This window comes from Varanus komodoensis, unplaced genomic scaffold (genome assembly GCF_004798865.1).
Source record: "Varanus komodoensis strain SLA01 unplaced genomic scaffold, ASM479886v1 scaffold34_1, whole genome shotgun sequence".
NCBI lineage: Eukaryota > Metazoa > Chordata > Lepidosauria > Squamata > Varanidae > Varanus > Varanus komodoensis.
The window spans coordinates 5,760,934-5,782,667 of NW_025335854.1; the positions used below are offsets into that span (position 1 = coordinate 5,760,934).

Consider the following 21,734-nt stretch of genomic DNA (forward strand, 5'->3'; position numbering starts at 1 on the left):
TGTCGTTGTGAACTATCTGTGATGGAACGGTATGAAAAAGTTTTAATTAAGTAAATGAGTAAGATAGCCCTTGATGCTGAGGCCGTCAAAGGTTTCCTTGGCCCTGAGGGGAGTCGTCCAGGTGATTTTTTCGGGAAAACTATGATCTTTCTGGAAGCTGAATTTTGCACCCCAAATTTTGTCACGCAAAATCACAGCACATACACGGTTCCCAGGGTGTTCACATTTATATTCACTTCCCTCAAATTCATGGCCAGGTAGTTTTCGGTCATCCATCATCAAGCAGCAGCCTCCAAATGAATTGGCTGCAACTCCCATCATTCCCAGCTAACATGGCTGAGAACTGTAGTTGCTGCTGTTGACTTGTGCCTGTAAGTCAACTTATAGACACAAACTTACAGAAAGCTTCATTGGATTTATTTATTTGTTTATATTCCACCCTTTTTCTTTTTTTAAAGAACTCAAAGCAGCTTATGTCATTCTCCTGCTTTCAATCTTATCCCCACTGCAACAACCCTGTGAGGTAGGTTGGGCTGAGAGTCTGTGACTGGCCCGAAGTCACCCAGTGGGCTCCATGGCTGAGCGGGGACTAGAATCCAGGTCACCCAAGTCCCAGACCTGTGCTCTTAACCACTAAACCGGCTCTCCAAATTCACAACTAGATGTCCTCCAATACAACACAGCACAGTTCTATACCATAACAGCTGTTTTCAGAAGTAATAGAATCCATTTTCCCCTAAACTTAACTACCTTGACGCATGTATTTGAATGTTATTTTAAGAACCGCTGTTTTTAAAAGGTAACAGTCACTTTCTTTTATCTAATTTTATCCGTTGGCATTTTCACTATCTATTATTCCTATTTATTGTTATTCGTGGATCGTTTTGATTGTTTTTCGATTTTAATGTTGTAAGCTGTCCTGAGGATAGCATACACATCTTATTTATTTACTTATTTATTTATTTTCACTTTATTTTCACTTTCAATTTATTTATAAATTTCATTATACATTTATTTACAAATTTATCTATTTATAAATTTCCACCCTAGCCTGAGCTTTCAGGATAGAATGCTGAACAAAAATTCCACCAGACAACCCCTGCCTGCAGATGGGGGCAGGACAGGTAAAACACAGGCCTCCCACCTCCGCGCGAACCAGGCGAATGGGGAACCCATTGCTCGCCCCGCTCATCAGCCTCCGCGGCTGTTTGCCGGGCCAGCACTCCCGCGGCACTGCTCAGAATGCGCTTCGCTAGGATGCCGAATGGCCACGTGCCGTCCATGCCCTGCCTGGCGATGACCAGCCCAGCCTCGGACATCAGTCTGGGAGCAAGCAGCCTCGGGGTTCTCTCTCCTCCCAAGAACACAGCTCCTTCTCTAAGGTCGCAGAGAAACTAAGAACGGAAAGGAAGCCTGGGCTAGGCCAAAGGCTACAAGTAGTTGACCCACTCCAACGCCATCCGGCAAGATAGTTCTGGCCCTGCATAACTTCAACCAGGCCTCCCTCCTTTTAACTCTCCTCACACCCCCCTTGGCATTTATTTAATGTCTTTGCATCATCCTGTCCCAGGATGCTCAAAAGCCCTGCAGCCCTGAGATGGGAGGCCACGACCACGTGGCAACTGCACTGCGGATTTAAGGGTGGACAGGAAAACCTCCTCTCTATCTACACTCCCGATGCAGGTGCGGAAGTATGGGAAGAGGGCTGCAGAATGAGAGAAAACGGGGTCCCCACACAGGCGAGTGGTCCCCCACTCCTCGCTGGTCGCATTTTGAACAATATACCAATTCATATGATGCAGCCATGTACGAACTGGGTACCGGGCCCAAGACTCCTGCAAGCCAGCTCAAAGCTTAATGGTGCTTGTCTCTGCTCTCTAAATTGCTCTCCTCGCATCACTGGATTTTGTTCTGGATAGACAAGATATTTTGCTTTGTTTCTGCAAACAGACAAAAATGATGACTATTTGCTTGAAGGCATTGCAAAATAAGCTACCACTTCCTATGCAAGTTTTAGGGCAACGGGGACCGCTGGGACGGGTTTTTTCCAGCTACAACTTCATGCACATTGAAATATCACCACCTCATCTCTTCTGACTGTTTACTAAAGTTAAATATTACCCTTTGCCTAGAAGCAAAGCATTCGGAACTGAGAAGGTAGTAAGTTTCTGATATACTGGAACTCCCCTGTGGTCTTGTCTAAAAGTCACGATGCTCTAACCCACCACGTTACAAGCCAGCCAACACACTTAACGTGCGAAAGAGGAAGAATCCTTCAATATGTCTGCTCAGAAAAGTACAGAGCGAGGGAGGCGGCTGAGCATGCGAGCAAAAGGGCCACGCCAGGGTGTGAGAAAGTAGCCGTATATACCGATGTATGTATAACCAGCCTGCTTAAAAAGCAGGCGAGCAGTGATTCGTGTAATGTAATTTAATCAGTTAACTCATGCCTCCAGAGAGAGCTCCGGGGGTGGTAGGTGGAGAGAAACGTTTCTGTGATGAGCTGGGCACAAAAGAACACCGGATGGTGTTTCTTCTCCCCCAGTTGTGTACTGAGTTATAAACCAACCTGGCACACAGCACACAAGCCAAAATATTTAGCCAATTCGGTTAACCTAGGCAAATAATCTTCGGCTCAATGAAAAAAGTGCACCCGAATGACTTGTAGGCACTTTTTTAATGCAATGATTTTTTAGCATGCGTGGGCTCACAAAAATTGTATAGCAGGAAACCTCTGTTTCAGGAGAGGCATTTCACCCCATCCTGTCACACAATTCAGAATGCTTCCTCTAATTCCGGGGTGGGCAATGTGTAATCCCCCCCCCCATGCATGTGCCTACATCAGCCCTAGCTAGCAGAGTTGGGGATGTGGGGAGCCGTGGGTCAAAACATCTGGTGGATCATCAGCCGTTCGCTCAGTTCCAATTCCTGCAAACATCCTATCAAGTCTGGCGCTAAAAACAAAGAGTCCATTCTATTCCTTCACAATTATTTATGCATATGCACATTTGTACGCTTAATCGATTAGGACACACACGGCTGGCTGGGGCATGCTGGGAAAGGGAAGGGTTTCTTTTGCCTAGAAGTGCACAGGATTGTGCCAGAAGAAAGCAGCCCTGCAGTCTATGGGAGAGCTTCCCGGGGACAGGAGACTGCTTGGCGTCCTGCTGGGGCCATGCACTGTTAGGATCTCTGATGCAGAGCCGGGTTTGGAAGGCTCCGTCCCTTCATGGCTGCTGCAGGACGGCCCAAATTAAATGGAAGATGGGAGAGGCAAAATTACTTCATTTGCTCCTCCTTTGACACTGGATATGTAGCAGCCTCCAAGATCAAACGCTTCCTCTTAAGGGGAGCGCAATCCTAACAGTATTATCCAAGCGAGTCTACTCAGAATTTACTCTCACACAGTGCAGTGGGGCTTTGCCAACGCAGTGTACAGGACTGCAGATTTCCCCATTGTGGGGCAATGTTTGTTTAGTTGGAAGGACTGCCAGCATTCACTGCAGGAAAGAGATGTCACATGCTGAGCTGGGAGGCCAAAATACACACCCTGGAAACACACCTGTACATTTGCACTGTAGGAAACGTACACTTAAAAATCAGTATCAATTAGATGCTAAATAGAGAAAATGCCAAATTGCAACTGCAATTCTGACAAAGTGTCTTTTCTCAGTTGTTAATAGAGCAACCAGAAATTATGCATAGTTACTTTGGTGTGTTCTGAGGCAGAGAGAGGCAGCCCTGAGGCTTGCAGGTTCTTTATTTAAGGTTACCACTCCTTCAACCAGAACTAGTGGTGAAAGACAGACGTTCAGATAAAAGAACAGGGTACCTCCAAGCTCATTCTGAGCCTAGGAATTTGTTTTCAACAAGAGCAGACTACTTAGTTCCCCCACACAGACACTCACTCCTGGACAGCTGTCTTCATTTCAGCCATCTAATATAGGCGGAAAACTCATTTTGCTTTTACTGTTGTTAAACAAGAGTCAACCTTGTCCAGGTTAACTCATCCAGAAATCCTTTCCCATCAATAGAAACACATCTCCCATTTGCCCACCTGGCAGGCAGGGAAGGGTTTCCTGGTAGATTACTTGACATCGAAGGTTCTCCTAAAGGAAGAGCTACAGAAAAAAATTCTGATTTTTAGGAGAGAAGCCTTTGCCAACTTAATGCAAGTTAACCAGTAGGCTACCAGTCTTTGTTCAGTAGCAGCTATTGGCAAAATATCTTATTTATCCAACAAGGAATATCAACTTCCTACCCCAAAGACAGGACAACAGAAGTGTGGCATGAGCCCTGGAAGCCTCCACAGCCACCAACCTGGCCTCTTAAGTCTTATGCGCGGGATGTTGGAGAGCCAGCACACTGCCAGGTCCATTTCAAAAACATGTCAAGACTGGGTTGCCTTAGGAACATTAGAAGTGCTTGGCCCATGTGTGGCTGAGCACAGACACAACCAACTCACAAGAGCTCTTTCCCTTCTCTGACGTCCGCCACCAGGGTGATCAATTTCTAACTGACTTGGTTCGCACATAACGCAATCGCAGGCTTATCTGGCAGATGACTGAATAAACCACAGCTTATTTTCTCACTCCCTGTTGCCCTTCTCCTTCAAGTTTTTCCTCCTTGTATCCCAATTTCCTCTGCAGCCCTGTAAAGCTGATTCTTTCCATCACTCTGGCCTGCTGCCTGGTGAATCAACCCATGAACAACCCACAATTCTGGGTTGCATGTAACGACAATCCAGAGTTTAAACAAGTTCGTTCACAAACTAACTTTAGATTTGTGTCACACGCGGTTCTGGGTTAACCCCCCACTGTTGTGAGTTCACTGATAACAACCCATACTTCAATGACGCACGGTCAATTAAAGCATGGTTTGTTACATGCAAAGCAGCTCAAAATGTTAGGCACATGTGCTGAGATGCCAGATCCGAATTTAGCCACTGCTTAATTGTTACGTTAGGACTGGTGGTGAACACATGGCCGTCATGCATGTCTCTGGACTAGCCCAGCGTTTTCCTACTATGTCAGGGTCAGAAGTGTTATCCAGTCTTCAACTGGGATGAGTGGGCTGGAATACAGACAGGCAGTACATCGCTACAATGACAAAGCAGATGTCATAAATTGCTCTCCCATTGAATTGATACGTTCCAAACTCTGACAAGCTAGAGTAAACAGACCCATGGAAACCCATTATATGACATACCACAGAGATAAAAAATCTCCTGAACTGAGCCAACTGGACTGACGTTCAAAGAGATTATCAAATGAGCTCAGATGCATATGAATAAAAATACTCCGGGGTGCCACAGAGACGATCATGCAGACATCCTGAAAAGGTTGACACTGCTCTGTCCCCGCACTGCCTTCTCTCGAAATTTTCTGCAGTGCAGAGAGATGGGTCACAGCCCCTGTCACTGCTCAGGGTGGAGGCACCACCGGCTTGGCGTGAGAAGGTATCAGCTTCTTCTGATTACGAAAGGACCAGGTGCCCAGGGGCTGGGAGACCTCTGCCTGCCCTGCGGGAACCATGGTCTCTGCACTGGCCCCATCAAGCTGGAGGGACAGATACCCGCTCCTGATATAAGCACAAGTCCCCATGAGCTGCCCAAGAGGTGAGCAAACCGTGGGCTTGCAGGTCCTGCTTTCTTTGAACCAGAACTCCAAGGACGACCAAACAGACCCAGAGGCAAAACGGGGCATAAGCACTTGTGGAGGCACGGGGAAGGGTGCCTCTGAGCACACGTGCAGCCTGGAACTTCTCCGTCCCAAAATGGGGCTCACAGCCCTTTCACAGTCCTGGTTTCCCCCAGTCTTCTTCATTTCAGCTGCCCAGTGGGAATGGGTGGGGTCGGGCGTTTTGGCTGCTGCGACTGCTTCTGTGCTTCAGTGGACTGACTGCGAGTCCTACTCCTGTACAAATACCAGGACTGCAGGCTTTCCGTGCAGCCAGGAACCCAACAAACGTGATGGGGCGCAGCATGGAAGTACTGCAAAATGGACACACAGGTTGCCTGTGTGTAATCTATCCGTTTATTAGCCCAGTCCAGAAGGTTCACTTCAGAGAATTATGCATCACCTGAGCAATCTCTTCTGTTTCACAAATGGCATTTTTTAAACAGATTTCTATACATACACTTTTGCACAACACTATCAATAGGTAGGGCTGTGGGTATTCTATGATTCTTGGAAGCACAGAACAAACAGGAAAAGAGATACTGGGTGTAGAAAAGCAAGTTTCTAGTTCTTATGACCAGAAACCTATCGGCACAGCCCCTCCACATGCTGCCAGTTCTCAAGGTGGGGTTAATATTCCTGGATTCCACTTCCAAGCAGGGTTTTCTGGGCACAACATTCACAAGAGGGAGGAATGAGAACCCTCATAACCAGTTTATTTGCCCCCCCCCCCCCCCCCCCCCCAGACAATATTGCCAGCCAACACAGAATTTGCACCAAATCTTACAATCTCACAGCAAATACATAGTTCTGTAACACAGGGCTGTATCCTCAGACCTCCACCTATCCTGGGCAGTTCATTCTGACCCACCCTGGAAGGCTTGGCCTACAACCCCCATCAGCCTTAGATAGCAGAGCCGGTGGTAAGGACGAGAGGGGCTGTAGGACAACGATCTACGGGGCCCCGAGATGCCCATGCATTGCAGTACGAAGAGTGAAGCGACACAAATCGTAGGATCCGGGCAAAGCTGCCGCTCCAGCATCTTTAAAACTTGGCAGAGTAGAAACCACAGCACAGCAAGCCCAGAATTTCACAGCTTTCAGCAAACCGCATCCTTACAAGTAACACTTGTTGCTACTTATTTGAAATGCAACACAAGGACAAGACAGGGCGTTCATGACCTTTGTGGAGCCTTGGCAGGCAGCGGGCTTCAGCAGGTCTCTAGCACTACGCGCCCAGCACTTCTAGCCATCGGGCTCGCTTATGTCCCTGTTGTTAATGGACGCTCACCTACAGCAACCAGTGATCCACTCCAAGCGACTAGCTAGGGAAGGGTCCCCGGCGGAATACCAGAGTGCGCTCCTTCTTCACCCCAGCCAACACAGGCACGTGTTCACAGCCAAGACCCAGAAAATGCTTCTGCGCTAGTAGCTTCTATGGACTTTTACTGAAGCCTCTTGTGAAAGTGTCTTCAAGATCCCTGGCTAGCACAAAGCATGCTGAAACGCTGTGCAATCACGGATCATGGATCTATTTAAGACAGGCAAGGGGAGAACAAGCGAGACTGGACGCACAACCCGGCAGGCGGTCCCTGAAGCTTGCTCATGCTCCAGTCATCATCACCATCGTTCAGGTAAGGTTTCACTCCAAATCACGTGGCTTAACTACGACTTGGCATGAATTCGTGAATCACGGTTTGCAACTGGCTAAGCAGAATCGATATACATGGTTTGAAGTAGGGTTGCACAAAGGTTTTGCATAAAGTGTGATAGTTCTGGTCACGGTTTCATCTCCAGATGCACAACTGAAAGCTGGGAGGTAGGCACCAGGAAAATTAAAGCGAGCAAGCTGCGGTAAACAATACTTTGCATGTTCCGTTTAGAGAGCCGATTTCTTATTTTGATTACAAACCAGGATTCACACAAACCATGGCTTAGTGTGATGTCCAAATTAAGACTACTGCCTGCATCAAGTGCCATAGTCGCTATATTTGCACCTTAAAGTTCTTCCCCCTCCAACTGTCCACAAAATTACAACAGCACTGCAAAAGGGAAATATGTAAATATTAAGACTGCAGAGGACTGCTACAGAACACCCAGTGATAAATCAGTCCATGGCCAGACAGTCCAAGACCACAAATAGCAATTTTGTACAGCAGCGTCCCACATGGTCTCCAACTCCTTTCATTCCTTAAAATAAATGCTCAGCCACACAGAGTATTCTCAAGTGTCTTTCACCGCCGCACAGGCGCTGCAGAAAAGTCAGGGTGAAAGGAATTCAGGAAAAACCCCGAGAGTTTAAAGGATACGTGGTGCCGATCAAGAGCTTTGCGGCACCTTTATATAACTGTGCTGAACAACTGCTGGCCATTTAAAAAGGCTGATCTCTTAGCTAACTCAAGTTGAAACCTGCAAATTGTAAATCAACCCTTTGTGAGACTCACTAAAATAGAGCCGCTCAGGGCTCCACAAATACCACAGTGAAGTCACAGCAAGCTATTCCCAGTCCTTGATTTAGCAAACTCACCAGAGGATTTCCTGACAAATTGCAGTTAGAGGCAGTTCTCAGCTGAGCGATTCCTTTCAATTTTTTAGCCTTTATTTCTTGGATATGTAAAGAAGAAATCGCTTAAAAAGACGTATCTTCCACTTGTCTGCTAAAGCACTCAAGTCAACCTTCTAGATAACAGTGCAAGCTTATGCTTCCCTACTCAGAAGTAAAACCAACTGAGTTCAGTGCAAATTACTTCCAGGTAAGTAGCCTGAGTGTCTTGTTTTAATGTATCCAAGACATAGGCAATTCTCCGCACAGCCCCACTTTAGCACAGTTAAAATTAGAAATTTGTATGGCAAAGAAGTTCTAACGTTCTCTCAGTCCAACCTACCTCACAGGGTTGTTGTTGTTGTGGGGATAAGGAGGAGGAGGAGATGTAAGCTGCCTTGAGCCCTTTGTAGGAAAAAGGCAGGATATAAATCGAAAAACAAACAAACAAACCATTGCGAATTTTGAAAACAATCTGCATGTATAAAAGAATCTAGCATTTCAGTGCTAGGTTTCAGTGCTATACATGGCTAGTCCATCTCCTTTTATTCAGGACCTCGAGCAGTATTTCACCCTGTGCCTCCAGATATGCCTCTTCCTCTTTCCTTCTATAAGCACAGCACTACTTTAAAACTGGGAAAGGTTATTGCGAAATTGCTTCTAGTGACTGATTTGCTCTGAATCAACACTGGTTTATGGCAAACTTGGGCCTAGTAAAGCAGGGAAAAAGACAAAAAGAAGGTACACAAGGAAAAGGGAAGAGGAAATCGCCCAAGAAAAAAAGCAAGAGTTGTCCAGAGGAATGAGGAGAGGCAGGGGAGCAGACTACAATGTATAGCTTTGCAAACCAAGAAGAAGGCAAGTACGACTGGGTGGAGAGAGAGCTTTGCTGCAGAATAGGAGAGCTGAATTCACAAATTGATCTGAAATAACCAGCCAGATCTTTGGCTGCAAGCCTTTAGTTATTTTGAGCATTGAAAATATGAGTTCCCATGCTTTTAAAAAAAGACACACACACTAAAGCAGACCAAGGTGGACTGGCTTAAATCAAGAGGATTTAAACCACTGATTTAAACCAGCAAGAAAAAAGGTTTAATTTAAATCATTTAAATAATTTAAATCATTTGCGTTTAGTTTCAATCAAGTTTCCCACTGAAACTTCTTCATATATTTTCTGCAATCAAATGTGACCACAAAACCATGTGCATTTATAACTCAAAAAAGTATTATTTGCACTGTGTCATTCCTGCAAGCAGGATCTGCATTTATTTGTTCCCCCGTGTATACGTCAAAGACTTTCCTCTACAAATATTCCCATCCATGGCCTTTCTTCTGACCCGCACTCATCTATTTATTTATATATAGATGAGATAGATCACATATCATCTATATATAGTTAATATATAGATTAACTTCTATACCACCGAATAGCTGAAGCTCTCTGGGCAGTCCCTCAACAACACAGCAAAAAATGCCGTATAAAACACATGATATTATACAACACCACCAAAGGTTGCCATACAAAATTTAAAACCCAATTTAAAACACAAATAAAAATTCCAATAAAGTTAAGAATTCCAGAGGTCAAGAAGGATTCGATCCTATACATGCCGTCTCAAAAATAACTTCCTTTAAGTTCAAAGCTTACATCCTGGCAAGGATACGCCTGAGTATGGGAATAACAGAAAGATGCACACTGGGAACGTCTGTTCCCGCTTTCTTTCCAGTGTTGCTCCTTTTGGCCACATCCTCACGAAAACAAAATAAATAAAAATGAAATTGCCACACTGGTCAAGGCAAGGGCTGACAGATACTGGGCAAACTAGCAGCGTCTATTTCAGGGAACTTCACTATTTTTCACGCAGGAGCACTTTGGCTCAAGACTCTGCCAAAGTGAGAGTCAGAGAGGGCTTTCTGCAGCTGTGGAGGCCTTCTGCTCTCCCCTGGTCAAGTGATAATGTTAAAGAGCAGGCATGGCCAGAAGCCTTGGCAAGCCCCTTCTCTCCCACTCATGTCGTCAAGTCCCTGAACGGGCAAATTCCAGCAGAGTAGCTTGGTCCTTAGACTGGGATGGATTCTTCTCTCATCACTGAAGGAGTGCTTTCCTCTTGTTCCACTGCAGGTCCATGTTGCTTTCTGGCCTGGACAGTCAGCTTCACCTCCAGCACTGCCACCAAAGAGGCCTCCCTTTTCCTCTTGGGCTCCTCCCACATCAAAGTTACCTGGCTGACTGTCAGATGATGGCGGGGAAGAATGAAGACCCAGGAACAAGCCATAGGTCCCTTGACTTCCCACCCCGAAATCTTCCTTGGTAGCCCAGTTAACAACAGATGGCCCACCAGTGAAGTAAGCAAGGCAAAGCTGGAATGGCCGTTCTGACTTTCATCAGAGCAACAGCAAAGAACTCAAAGCCTTTCAAGAAGCAAGAGCTGGCAGGCAGTGGCCAGGCCCATGTTCATGAGATGAAGCGCTGAAATGATGTGCAATCGGACAACAATGCCATGGTCCCTGGGCAAGACGGCCTGTAAACTCCCTCCAGCACTGGGGACTGCGCGACGACCCTGGACGGAGCACTGCAGCCAGCGAGGAAAGAACTATGCTCAGCGCCTCTCCAAGGTTGGGAACTCACCCTTGGAGAGGGAGAAAGGGCAACCTTCTGCTGGGCAGGCAGCACAGGAACCCAGAGAGGCCAGGACAGGAGCTATCCTGAGCTCTGCCAGCCTTCCTTTCTGGACCGCCCTGGCTAGCCAGCCTGAAAAGCCCAGCTAACAAACATACTGGAGATCAGTGGTCACGCTGGCAAAGACTGCCCTAGTGTTCTTCGAGCCCTGCTGACCTCATCCTGGCAGGGCAGGGAAATTTGGAAATGCCCATATCTACTGACCCAGAGCTAAGAGCTGCACCAGGCACCACTGCGGTACAGACAACTCACTCTTTACAGAGGAAAACTCTCGGATTTCATAATCCCTTCCCCAACTTTGTTACACATGGTTAACTTCTTGCAGGACCTGTTTAGAACTTCAACTAGAACTTAAAACGAAAGCTCCTCATGTCCACCAAAGACCTGCCAACACCAGTGATTTAAGAAGGGAGACTTTATTCCAGTAACACTAAATGATTTTTTTCAGTTCATCACCAACATTGGCTAAAGTCACTTAATCCAAGAACAGCAGCAACAAGAAGCAGATAAAGCACTGCTGTTTATTAAGTATTAAAAACAATGCCAAATCTAAATATTGTACTTGCTTATTACATTTCCAGAGGATGCTTAGCTTAGGATGGTATTATTTGCCCTCCCTTTTAAATTGAGGATTGGTTAAACAGGTTATGAATATTCTTCTAATGGTACATGGTGGAAAATGGACAGTATAATCATAATTTTTAAAACTGAGATATCACTTGGCATTTAAAAAGAGCTTCAGAGGACTGCAAAATAATTAATATGATCTACGGAACTTTCACCACAACATCAAGTTGTCATCTCAGATGGCAGATGTTTTGCTGAGAGAGAGCCTTGCCTAATTAAATCAAACAAGTTCTGGATTGGTATGAGAACTGGAGATGGGTTTCATCTCTTTGCCAATCGCTGTGCATGAAGCTTCACCAGCCCAGAGTTTGTTATATCACTGGAACAGGCAAGACAGCAGCTACCAGCCAAACAGATTCATATCTGTGGAATGGTCTATCTTTAGTATAAGGCTACAAGTTTAAGCAGTATGAGGTGAACCTACTTATGCATACCTGAAATACTGCCCAGGCTTCTTCCCAAAAGTGTTTCCCATCTGACTCTCCACAACCTCTACATGGCTTTTTCTTGGCTAGAATGATTATATTGAATGTAGATTAGGTCTGTGAATAACCAGTCACAATCTGGTCACCGATGGAGAGGAAGGATTGAAGATGTCCAAGTGGTGATGGCCAGCAATTTGGTGGGCTTTCAAAAGGGACTGAATGGATTCACGGAGGAGGTGACCAGTGGCTACTAGACTTTGCTGGCTACGTGCCACCACCTTTACCAGGGGTAGCATGAGTACATAAACCAGTTGCTGGTGGAGGCCTTGCACCCTTCCTGCTGGAGGGATGCTGGGGCAGCTGGTGACAGAGTGCTGGACAGAGTGCTGGACTGGACGGACCCTGGGTTTGATCCAGCAGGGCCTTTCTTATGGGCTTATGTGCCAAGTGTGAACTCTGCTAATGCGAAAAATAAATATAATGTAACTGGTAGTCTGCAAAGGTTTAAAGAAAAGCTGATTTGCACCTCACATAGGAAAACATCCCTTTTATGGAATTTGACCGGGGGGGGGGGGGGGGGCGGAATCCTTTTATTTCCCTTCCTTAAACTAAGGGACAAACAGGCCACTCATTTCATTCATTCATTCATTCATTCATTCATTCATTCATTCATTCATTCACATATTTATATGCTGCCTATAACTGCCAGAATAGCCTCTCTATTTTGCAAAAAATATTTGCAAAAAAAATAAAGGAAGACACATCCCTGTGTGCATGTGCGGAAAAAAACTGAAAGTCTGTCAACCCTGGCAGGTGACCGGTTTTGTGTCCGAGCTGCTATAATGCCCTTTCTGTTACCATGTGTGAGAACTGCCCAAATGCATGAATGGCTACATGTTCAGTCGGGTTCTGCTTAGAATACAAGAACCCCACAGTGAATTGCATCCTACAGAGACCTCAAAAGAAGAGTCAGCTGAATTAAAAACAAAGAGGGCCAACAAAAGTCATGTGAAAGATTTATCTTTGTGAGCACCAGGGAGAAATTTGCAGTTGGACTGCATGTAATATCCTCAGTTCTGACCTCAGTTTCTACCAAAATAATTGCGGTAGTAGAAAGCTGTCTCCAGGCAACCACTAGCCCATTCAAGCCAGATCTACATCCACTACTAATTCTCCACCATGCAAAAGAATGAGAAACATTGCTATGACGGGTATAGTTAAGGGCCCTTTCTTCATAAAAATATTTCATTTTTTCCGGATGTTTTAATCCTGTTTCAATGCTAAAGAAGTTTCTCGAGGCATGAAAAAGAAAGTAAACAAGACAAACTCAGAAAACAGTTAAAAATTTGATACCTCAATTCTGATCTGCCAGGATTCCATAGCTAAAACGAGTTTGTATTTATAAGCAAACCCCATCTTCTATAAAGATGCCCTGTTAGTGTACATTACAAGAATCACACTGAATACTTCAAAGATATCTGGACAGAAAATTATCTGCATTCTAAAACTGTAATTAGATAATTCTCGAACTGCAAGAGGTCACAACATGTAAAAACTGTATCCCATCAAATGCGTTGCTGTTCTTGATTTTTATTTTATTTTAATTATTTAAAATGTTTTTAACTGGGAGGCTGGCAGGTTGAAAAACACTAACTGTCCTTGTGTAAAATGGACACTGTGGAAGCAAATATGTGATTTCAACTGGTACTCAGACCTCTCTCATGCATTACACTTAGTTCCCTGGACAAGTTACTTGCTTATGGACCACATGTGCTTGCTTGCTTGGGAAATGGGTGTCGGAGCAGAAAAGCGAGAGTTTGAAAGAGTGGTTTAATGTTTCAGACCTCAGATCCCACCTTGGTCTTGTATTTGGCAGGATTACCTTTACTACAGTGTCACCAATTCACTCCCTGGGTAACATGTGACCTGCCCTGCCCACCATTTTAAGAAAGAGCCCTTGACACTCCCCCCAAATTCCAGATGTGCTCGCTTGCCCAAAAATATGGTGGGAGGCAAGGTTCAGTCTCAAAGAATGGAGAGACCCAAATGAGAGATTTGGTGTGTGGCAGAGGCCACTTGTAGCCTGAAGTGCCTGATCCTGCCTAATCTTGGAAGCTAAGCAGGGTCAGGCCTGGACAGAAGTGGGATGGGTGACTTGAGTGTATGATTCTATGATTATTGCTGTCAGCTGCCTAGAGAGCTTTGGCTATGGGCAGTATAAAAATGTAATAATAATAATAATAATAATAATAATAATAATAATAATAATAATAATAATGTGATTGCTACTCCATCAGATTGATTGCTACTTGGCGTTTTAAAACTAGCACTGCCAGGAAGTTAGTATGTCACCAATACCACTGTACAAGGACTAGATGTAGCCCTGTTGTCCTTGTGGTTTCACACTGGCATGTTACCTCCAACTTATGAATGAAAGACCTCCGTAACATCCTGTCCATGACAGTCTCACTCAGCTCTTCTAAACTCAAGGCTGTGGCGTCCCTAATGCAGTCAATCCATCCCTGGTTGATCTTCCTCTTCTTCTTTCCTTAGCATGACCGACTTCGCCAAGGATTCTGGCCTTCTCATGATGCGTCCAAAGTACGACAGCTTCCGTTTCACCATTTCTGCTTCTAGGGAAAGTTCTGGGTTGATTTAATCTAGGTGTCACCTGTTTGTCTTCACGTCAGTCCAAACTCTCCTCCAACACGATGTCTGAAATGCATCAGTTTTCTTCCTGCCCTTGAATACTCCAAAGGCCTTCAAGGCCAGCCCCAGGCAAACCTCATTATTAAACCCAATTACTGGCCACAGATGACATACTTAAAATAAAGGATTCTTGTACCTGTGCCACCGTCCGTTCCCCCCATGCATTTTAATCTGTGATTATATCTGACAGAAACTAAACCTTTTAGCTAAACGTACGAAGACACATCAGTCTATGTTAAAGGCTGTGCACCCAAATCCATGTTGACCGAACCATCTTGAACTACTTTTTCCAACCATCCTTCCATACCAGTCTTTCTTTTCATTCTCAAGAGCTTTCAAGGTCAGAGAAGCCTTGACACAACACAACATAGCCATCAAAAATGTTCAGAGAAAACACTTGGAAAGCAGTATTTCACAAAGTAACACCTTAACAGTTCAAACCTACTGAAATGCCACCAACTGAGAAGCACAAAGTTGTTTCACTGTATTCCTTCAAGCAAGGAATGATATCCCCTTTTCAAAACAAGTAATCTGCGTATTCTCCTCCATGGATCACTGACTTGTCGTGGCGAAGGGGCTGGCGTAGCTCAATGAAGCTATGAGCTGTGCCGTGCAGGGCCACCCAAGACGGACAGGTCATAGCAGAGAGCGCTGACAAAACGTGATCCACTGGAGAAGGAAATGGCAACCCCCTCCAGTATCTTTGCCATGAAAACCCCATGGACAGTACCAAAAGGCAAAAAGATATGACGCCAGAAGATGAGCCCCTCAGGTCAGAAGGTGTCCAATATGCTACTGGGGAAGAGCGGAGGGCTAGTACTAGTAGTGCCAGAAAGAATGAAGCGACTGGGTCAAAGCCGAAAAGACACTCAGTTGCCGATGCATCTGGTGGTGAAAGGAGAGTCCAATGCTGCAAAGATCTATACTCCATAGGAACCTGGAATGTAAGATCCATGGATCAAGGCAAGCTGGATGTGGTCAAACAAGAGATGACAAGACTGAACATCGACATCTTAGGAATCAGTGAGCTAAAATGGACAGGAATGGGTGAATTTGATTCAGATGACCATCAGGTATACTACTGTGGGCAAGAATCCCTCAGAAGGAATGGAGTAGCCTTCATAGTCAATAAAAGAGTAGGAAAAGCAGTACTGGGATACAATCTCCAAAATGACAGCATGATCTCAGTTCGAATCCAAGGCAAACCATTCGACATCACAATAGTCCAAGTCTATGCCCCAACCACTGGTGCTGAAGAGGCTGAAGTTGACCAGTTCTATGAAGGCCTACAGCACCTTCTAGAATTAACACCAAAAATGATGTCCTTATCATCATGGGAGATTGGAATGCTAAAGTAGGAAGCCAAAAAATAACCGGAATAACTGGCAAGTTTGACCTTGGGAGTATAAAATGAAGCAGGGCACAGGTTGGTAGAATTTTGTCAAGAGAATACGATGGTCATAGCAAACACTCTTTTCCAACAACTCAAGAGATGACTCTACACATGGACATCACCAGACGGTCAACAAAGAAATCAGACTGACTATGTGCTCTGCAGTCAAAGATGGAGAAGCTCTATACAGTCTGTAAAAACTAGACCAGGAGCTGACTGTGGCTCAGATCATGAGCGTCTTGTTGCAAAATTTAGGCTTAAATTGAAGAAAGTAGGGAAAAGCACTAGGCCACTCAGGTGTGACCTAAATCATATCCCTGATGAATATACAGTAGAGGTGACAAATAGAAAGCTGGACCATAAGGAAGGCTGAGCACCAAAGGATTGAGGCCTTTGAATTGTGGTGCTGGAGGAGACTCCTGCGAGTCCCTCAGATCTCGCGATCAAACCGGTCAGTCCTAGAGGAGATCAACCCTGACTGCTCTTTAGAAGGCCAGATCCTGAAGATGATACTCAAATACTTTGGCCACCTTATGAGAAGGAAGGACTCCCTGGAGAAGAGGCTAATGCTGGGAACAATAAATGGCAAAAGAAGAAGGGGGCGGCAGAGGATGAGGTGGCTAGATGGAGTCACTGAAGCAGTTGGTGTGAGCTTGGGTGGACTCCGGGGATGGTGGAGGACAGGAAGGCCTGGAGGAGTGTTGTCCATGGGATCGCGATGGGTCAGACATGACTTTGTGACTAACAACAACAACAATCTGCATACTGGCAGAACCTTCCATGTTGCTACAGGATAATGTTTTTCTGCACCATCCCCTCTTTCTCTCAAATTCATGAGAAATATCAACCAGAAAAAAATAATCCAAGAGGGGGACCTTGTTTTGTAAAATGCATCTTCTCTGTACAGCAAGCTTATGTACAGTGATGGTCTCCATTCCCCAGTCTTTTCCTAAACAGCAGAAGTACACCCTTCACCAAAATGTGAAGTACACTTAGACAAAAAGATGAATTTACAAGAAAAGTCATCACTAAGTCTCTTACCCAGTTGTCATGTATTGCCTTACAGGAAAGGCACACCTACATCACAGGTGTGCAAATACTTGATCACTTTTAGCCAGGAAGTGTCAAAAGCTTTTCCTGCCAGATCATTACTTTGTCATTAAAGAAATCAGTTGGTTTTTCTAAAGTTTGCATTCAGATGTGAACATCTCAGCTCCACCACACACACTGCTTAAAGAAAAGCCTTCCAGAGACGCTGGTAATTGGACGGCATACAAATTTCATAAATGAATAAAAAAATAAAAGGCAAATCCAGTAAGGAATAACCTGTTAAGATATTGCAGAAATCAGCCTCTCCAATGTATTACCAGTTGGAGACAGCTCATTTCCTTTTGGCTTTGCCTGGGACAGGATTAACTGTGAAGCTGCTTTGTGGCCTATTCAAATTATGTTTGACCACCAAGAAGCAACAATTTAACCCTGAGACAGAACGCTCCTTTGAAGCGTTTATTCCGAGTCCCCAGATATACAAAGGCAACATGGAACGGCATGCCATCCACATTCTCCACTGCCCCAAAAGTCTTTGTGAAATGATTACTTTTAATTTTCATTGCACACTGACCTGTGCTGTAGATTGAGTCAGTCAATGTTTAACCTGAAAAGTTAGTCTGTAAGACCCAGAGCCAATGGCCTCTTCTCTTGTTTATGCAGATCTAATTCCTTTTTAAAGTTCATGCACAAACAAACAAACAAACAGGGAGAGGGGGTGGAATTAGATTGAGGGATGGGAAAGAGAGCCAGATTCCGCATTAATATTGAGAAAGATAAGGAGACAAGAGTCCTTGCTTCCCATAATATGTATTGGATAAGAAAGAATGTCTTCTGCCTCAGCACCGGAAGTGAGAGGAGGAGGAAATGATCACTTTACAGAAAATATGCAAAAGACTAAGGAAATTTGCTTTAAGAGAAAAGCACTGGGACCAGCTGTGCGAGAACATGTCAGAGAGAGATTACAAGGGAAGGGTGCAGCAAAACTCAACCCCCCCCCCTCCCCTAGCTAAGGGCATCTGCTATGCCAGTTTCGGCACAAGGGTCCAATTAACTATACATGCATGCAGGGGGCAAAAGAAACCTCGCCTGCAGACATTCCCTTAACAGCGGAGGAGGATCGGAGGTGGATCACTGCTAACTTTAAAAGTTCCCCCACCCCAATACAATTGTCAGGAGAGAGACTCCACAGGCTTCTGGAACATGCTAGTATTGAAAGCTATTTAAGTCGTCCTTCTCAAATTCCAGCTACTTCAAGAAGGCAACTTCGCCACATGTACTTACATGGCAACACTCACTGAAATTGGCTTGCACTAAAACCGCGGCTAAAGCTGCCCCGTCTGACACCCACTGTCTTTTCCCCACACTGAGGGTTAAGCCATTTTTTCTTTAGAGTGTTTTTTACCCAGCTTTTTAGCCAAGGCAGGCTGGAAGAGTGGCTTACCACGATTCATTATACGACAATCCCTGCCCTCAGGCGTACAATCTCAAAGACAGGACACAAAAGGCAGAGGAATTAGAAGGGAGGAGCGTTAAAAAAAAAATCTTCTCTCCAAGCCATCTATGGCTACACTTCTTGGATTGGTGCTGTTGGAAAGATTAAGATAAGAATTTTTGCCACTCCGCTTCGAAATGCACTAATCCTATGCAAGGGTGCAATTCAGACAAACACCTGCCTTTTTAGTCAATCATTGTGGAAGTAAACTGAGCCACTGCTCAAAAGGAAGAGCATTCCTGAGTGCGGAGTGAGCAAACCTAAGAGGACAAAAGAGGGGGGTGAGCAGCTGTGTCATCACAGCTGCAACATTAGGATTGCCAGATATCCTCTTATCTAATCCAATACGGGAGTAATCTCTGTAAACCGACAAGCAGCCCATTTTGTCTTAGGCCAGGGAGGCCAAACCTCATCTCATCCCAAGGAGTCATCCTCCCCTAATCCCGCAAAAATGGGATACACCGCTGCTCTCCAACTGTTGCGCAGATGAATGCAAATTAAGTTGCAGTCCCAACAGCCTTCACTGCTCCCCGAAAAGTCCGTAAAGGCACCCCAAGGAGAGTCCCTTCCTCTCCCTCTGTGAATTACACCGACACACACACACTCACAGAGCGATACACAGCCTAAAAACCCAATTGAGTGGGATGAGCAGGTCGCCCCCAAAGGGTTCGCATGCGAAACTCCGGCTGCGGAGACCTGGGTTCAAAACTGCACAAAATTTCAACCGGCGTCCATGAGCAAGTTACTCTCCAAGGAGTACAAAGAGGATGGAGCAGCATATCCTACAGCCCTGAGCGCGAGGGAGGAAGGGTGGGACACAACTGTGAATCATGTGAAAGCTCCAGGCTGCTGCTTCACTTGCTGGTGAGGTTCATGTTGAACCATTTACCGGGCTGGAGGACACCTGAATCTTTAGAGGACGGAACATGGGCCTTCCTGGCTCTTGCTGGGTCAATGGATGGCCCTGGTGCCCCTGAAGGGGAGGCATTATTCCTGTTCTGAACAGCTGTCCCAGAGCGACGCACCCCTGCATTCTCCTGCACCGCAGCCAGCATCTGCCCTGATCCACCGGGTGCCCTGACCAGGCTCTTGCCTGATATTGGGTGAGGACCTGTTATTTCTCGGGCCTGACAGTGCCTGAGATACGCGGGAGAAGCTGGGCAAAGCAAGTCAGAACATGCCCAGAGGCCTCTCTGAACAACAGGAGTGGCCCCTGCTTGCCGAGCATCCGGTTCCCATGTCACAGGGCATGGAGAGCTTCAGTCTGTCTGTCCCAGGCCGATCTGTGTGACTCCCAGGAGCAGGCGGGTGGGAGGCGCACACAAGAGGAGAACACACTCCCAACCACAGCCGATGCAGCTGGCGTTGGAGGGGGGCTGAGGGAGAGAATGTCACTGGAGTAAAGCAAGGTCACCGGATGGTGCTGTGCAGAACCCCTTTCACTTCAAAAACACTTTAAAGAGAAGCACAGTGAACAAAACAAGGCCATGTACTGTCGACAATTCCATCAAAACAGTATTTGCTGAAAATTTACTAGTCTGGTAGAAGAGAGCAGTGCCTCCCAGTCTCTCCCTCTGGTGATCTGGAGGGATGTTTCCAAGACTTCATGAGGCGGCCAGATGTGGCAAGGGCACTCTACACTTGGTCAAAGGCACTTTCTTCATTATGTAGTCTTCTTGTCTGCATGGACAGCTCTCCGGAGCACTTCCTCTGCCCTCTACTATCAAGTCCCCAAAAGGAGAGGAATAGGAAAAGTATGTCTCCTGTCCATGGCGCTACAAGGCACACGCTGGTTCTACTTTGCAGCACTGCTTAACCCTCGAACCTGTTTGCAGATCAGGGCATGTAGCGGGAAGGCGCCGAATGGCACTTTTCCTTCAGCCTTGTGACATTTCCTCGCACAACACAGATCAGGCATTGTTTTGGGCATCTTTCAAGAAGATCGAGCAAGCTTGCAAGAGACAGTCCTATCAGGTGTGGCTACTGAACAGAATGGCCACGCTCAAAACCGCCCAAGAGAGCCGGATAGGCGGATAACCATCACACCCTGGTGCGACCTTTTGCAGGGACCTACCAGGTAGCTATTGGCTTTGCTAGGCCTCACCGAGCATCATGAGCATCAGCGGCACTTGAGAGCAACACCAGAAAGAGAGCAATCACAGGACTGAAACCTCGTTAAGATCCCTGCCCCGAGGATCACGCACGTGTCCGCAGAAGACACGGGTGGAAACCCAAGGGCGCAAGGCGTGCAATCCTGCACGTGCCTAGTCAGAAGGAACCCCGGTTGAGTTCGATGGGCCGTGCCCCCAGGCGGGCGTGCGCAGGACCGCGGTCCCCACGGGCTCGGAAAAGGCCAGGCAATGGTCGTTCCCGTCTGGCCTCCGAGTCCGGGGCCCCCGGAGCTCCCCCCCCCGCCGCTCCCACTCACCAAGATGCAGGGTGAGGTTGATGGTGTTGGGGTACTGTACGCCGGCGAGCATGGTCTGGCTCTGCCACCAGGTGGTGTCGGCCTGGTTGTTGTAGTCGGTCAGGAAGACGGCGCCGTGCTGCAGGTGAGGCTGCGAGGCGTCGCACAGGTGGCACGACTTGGTGACGCCGGTGACGCCGGTCTGCACGCAGTACTCCTCGGCCGGGCTGCCGCACGTGTTGGTGGCCACCACGGTGGCGTTGAAGGCGGCGTTGACGAACTCGGGCATGCAGCGCTGCGGCCGCCCGCTCTGCTCGTCCGCGCACTCGTCCATGGCGCCGCCGCACAGCCCGGGCAGCGCCAGCAGCAGCAGCAGCGCCGGCGGCGGCGAAAGCCGTCCCGGGCGCAGCCGCGCGTCGCCCATCCTGCGCCCCGCGCGAAGCTCCCGCACCGAGGCTGGCCTGCCGCCCCAGCAGCCCGCCTCGCCTCGCCGCCTTCCCGGGGACGGGGACGCGGGCCCGGCTGGCTACGGCGGCGGCAGGAGCGGCGGCGGCGGCGGGGCGGAGGCGGAGCGGAGCGGCGGCACGGTCACAGTACCGACGCGGCGAGCACACGCGCACAGCCAGCCTCGCCCGCGCCTCCCTCCCTGCCTCCCTGCCTCCGCGGCGACGGGGTGGGGGCGCCGCGTTGCACGCCGGGAGCCGCGGCGAGCGGGGGGGCGGCGGGGCCGG

The 21,734-nt window shown here is 47.0% G+C and overlaps 1 protein-coding gene across 1 annotated transcript in view; it reads right to left on the reverse strand.

The window, feature by feature from the left end:
• LAMC1 (laminin subunit gamma 1) overlaps window positions 1-21,517 on the reverse strand; it is a 128,589-nt gene extending 107,072 nt beyond the window's left edge. The window contains exon 1 of the mRNA XM_044439319.1: window positions 21,025-21,517. Within this exon, the coding sequence (XP_044295254.1) occupies window positions 21,025-21,427 (403 nt within the window). The 5' untranslated portion in view covers window positions 21,428-21,517. The remainder of the gene's footprint in view (window positions 1-21,024) is intronic.
• Between the last annotated feature and the right edge of the window lie 217 nt (window positions 21,518-21,734).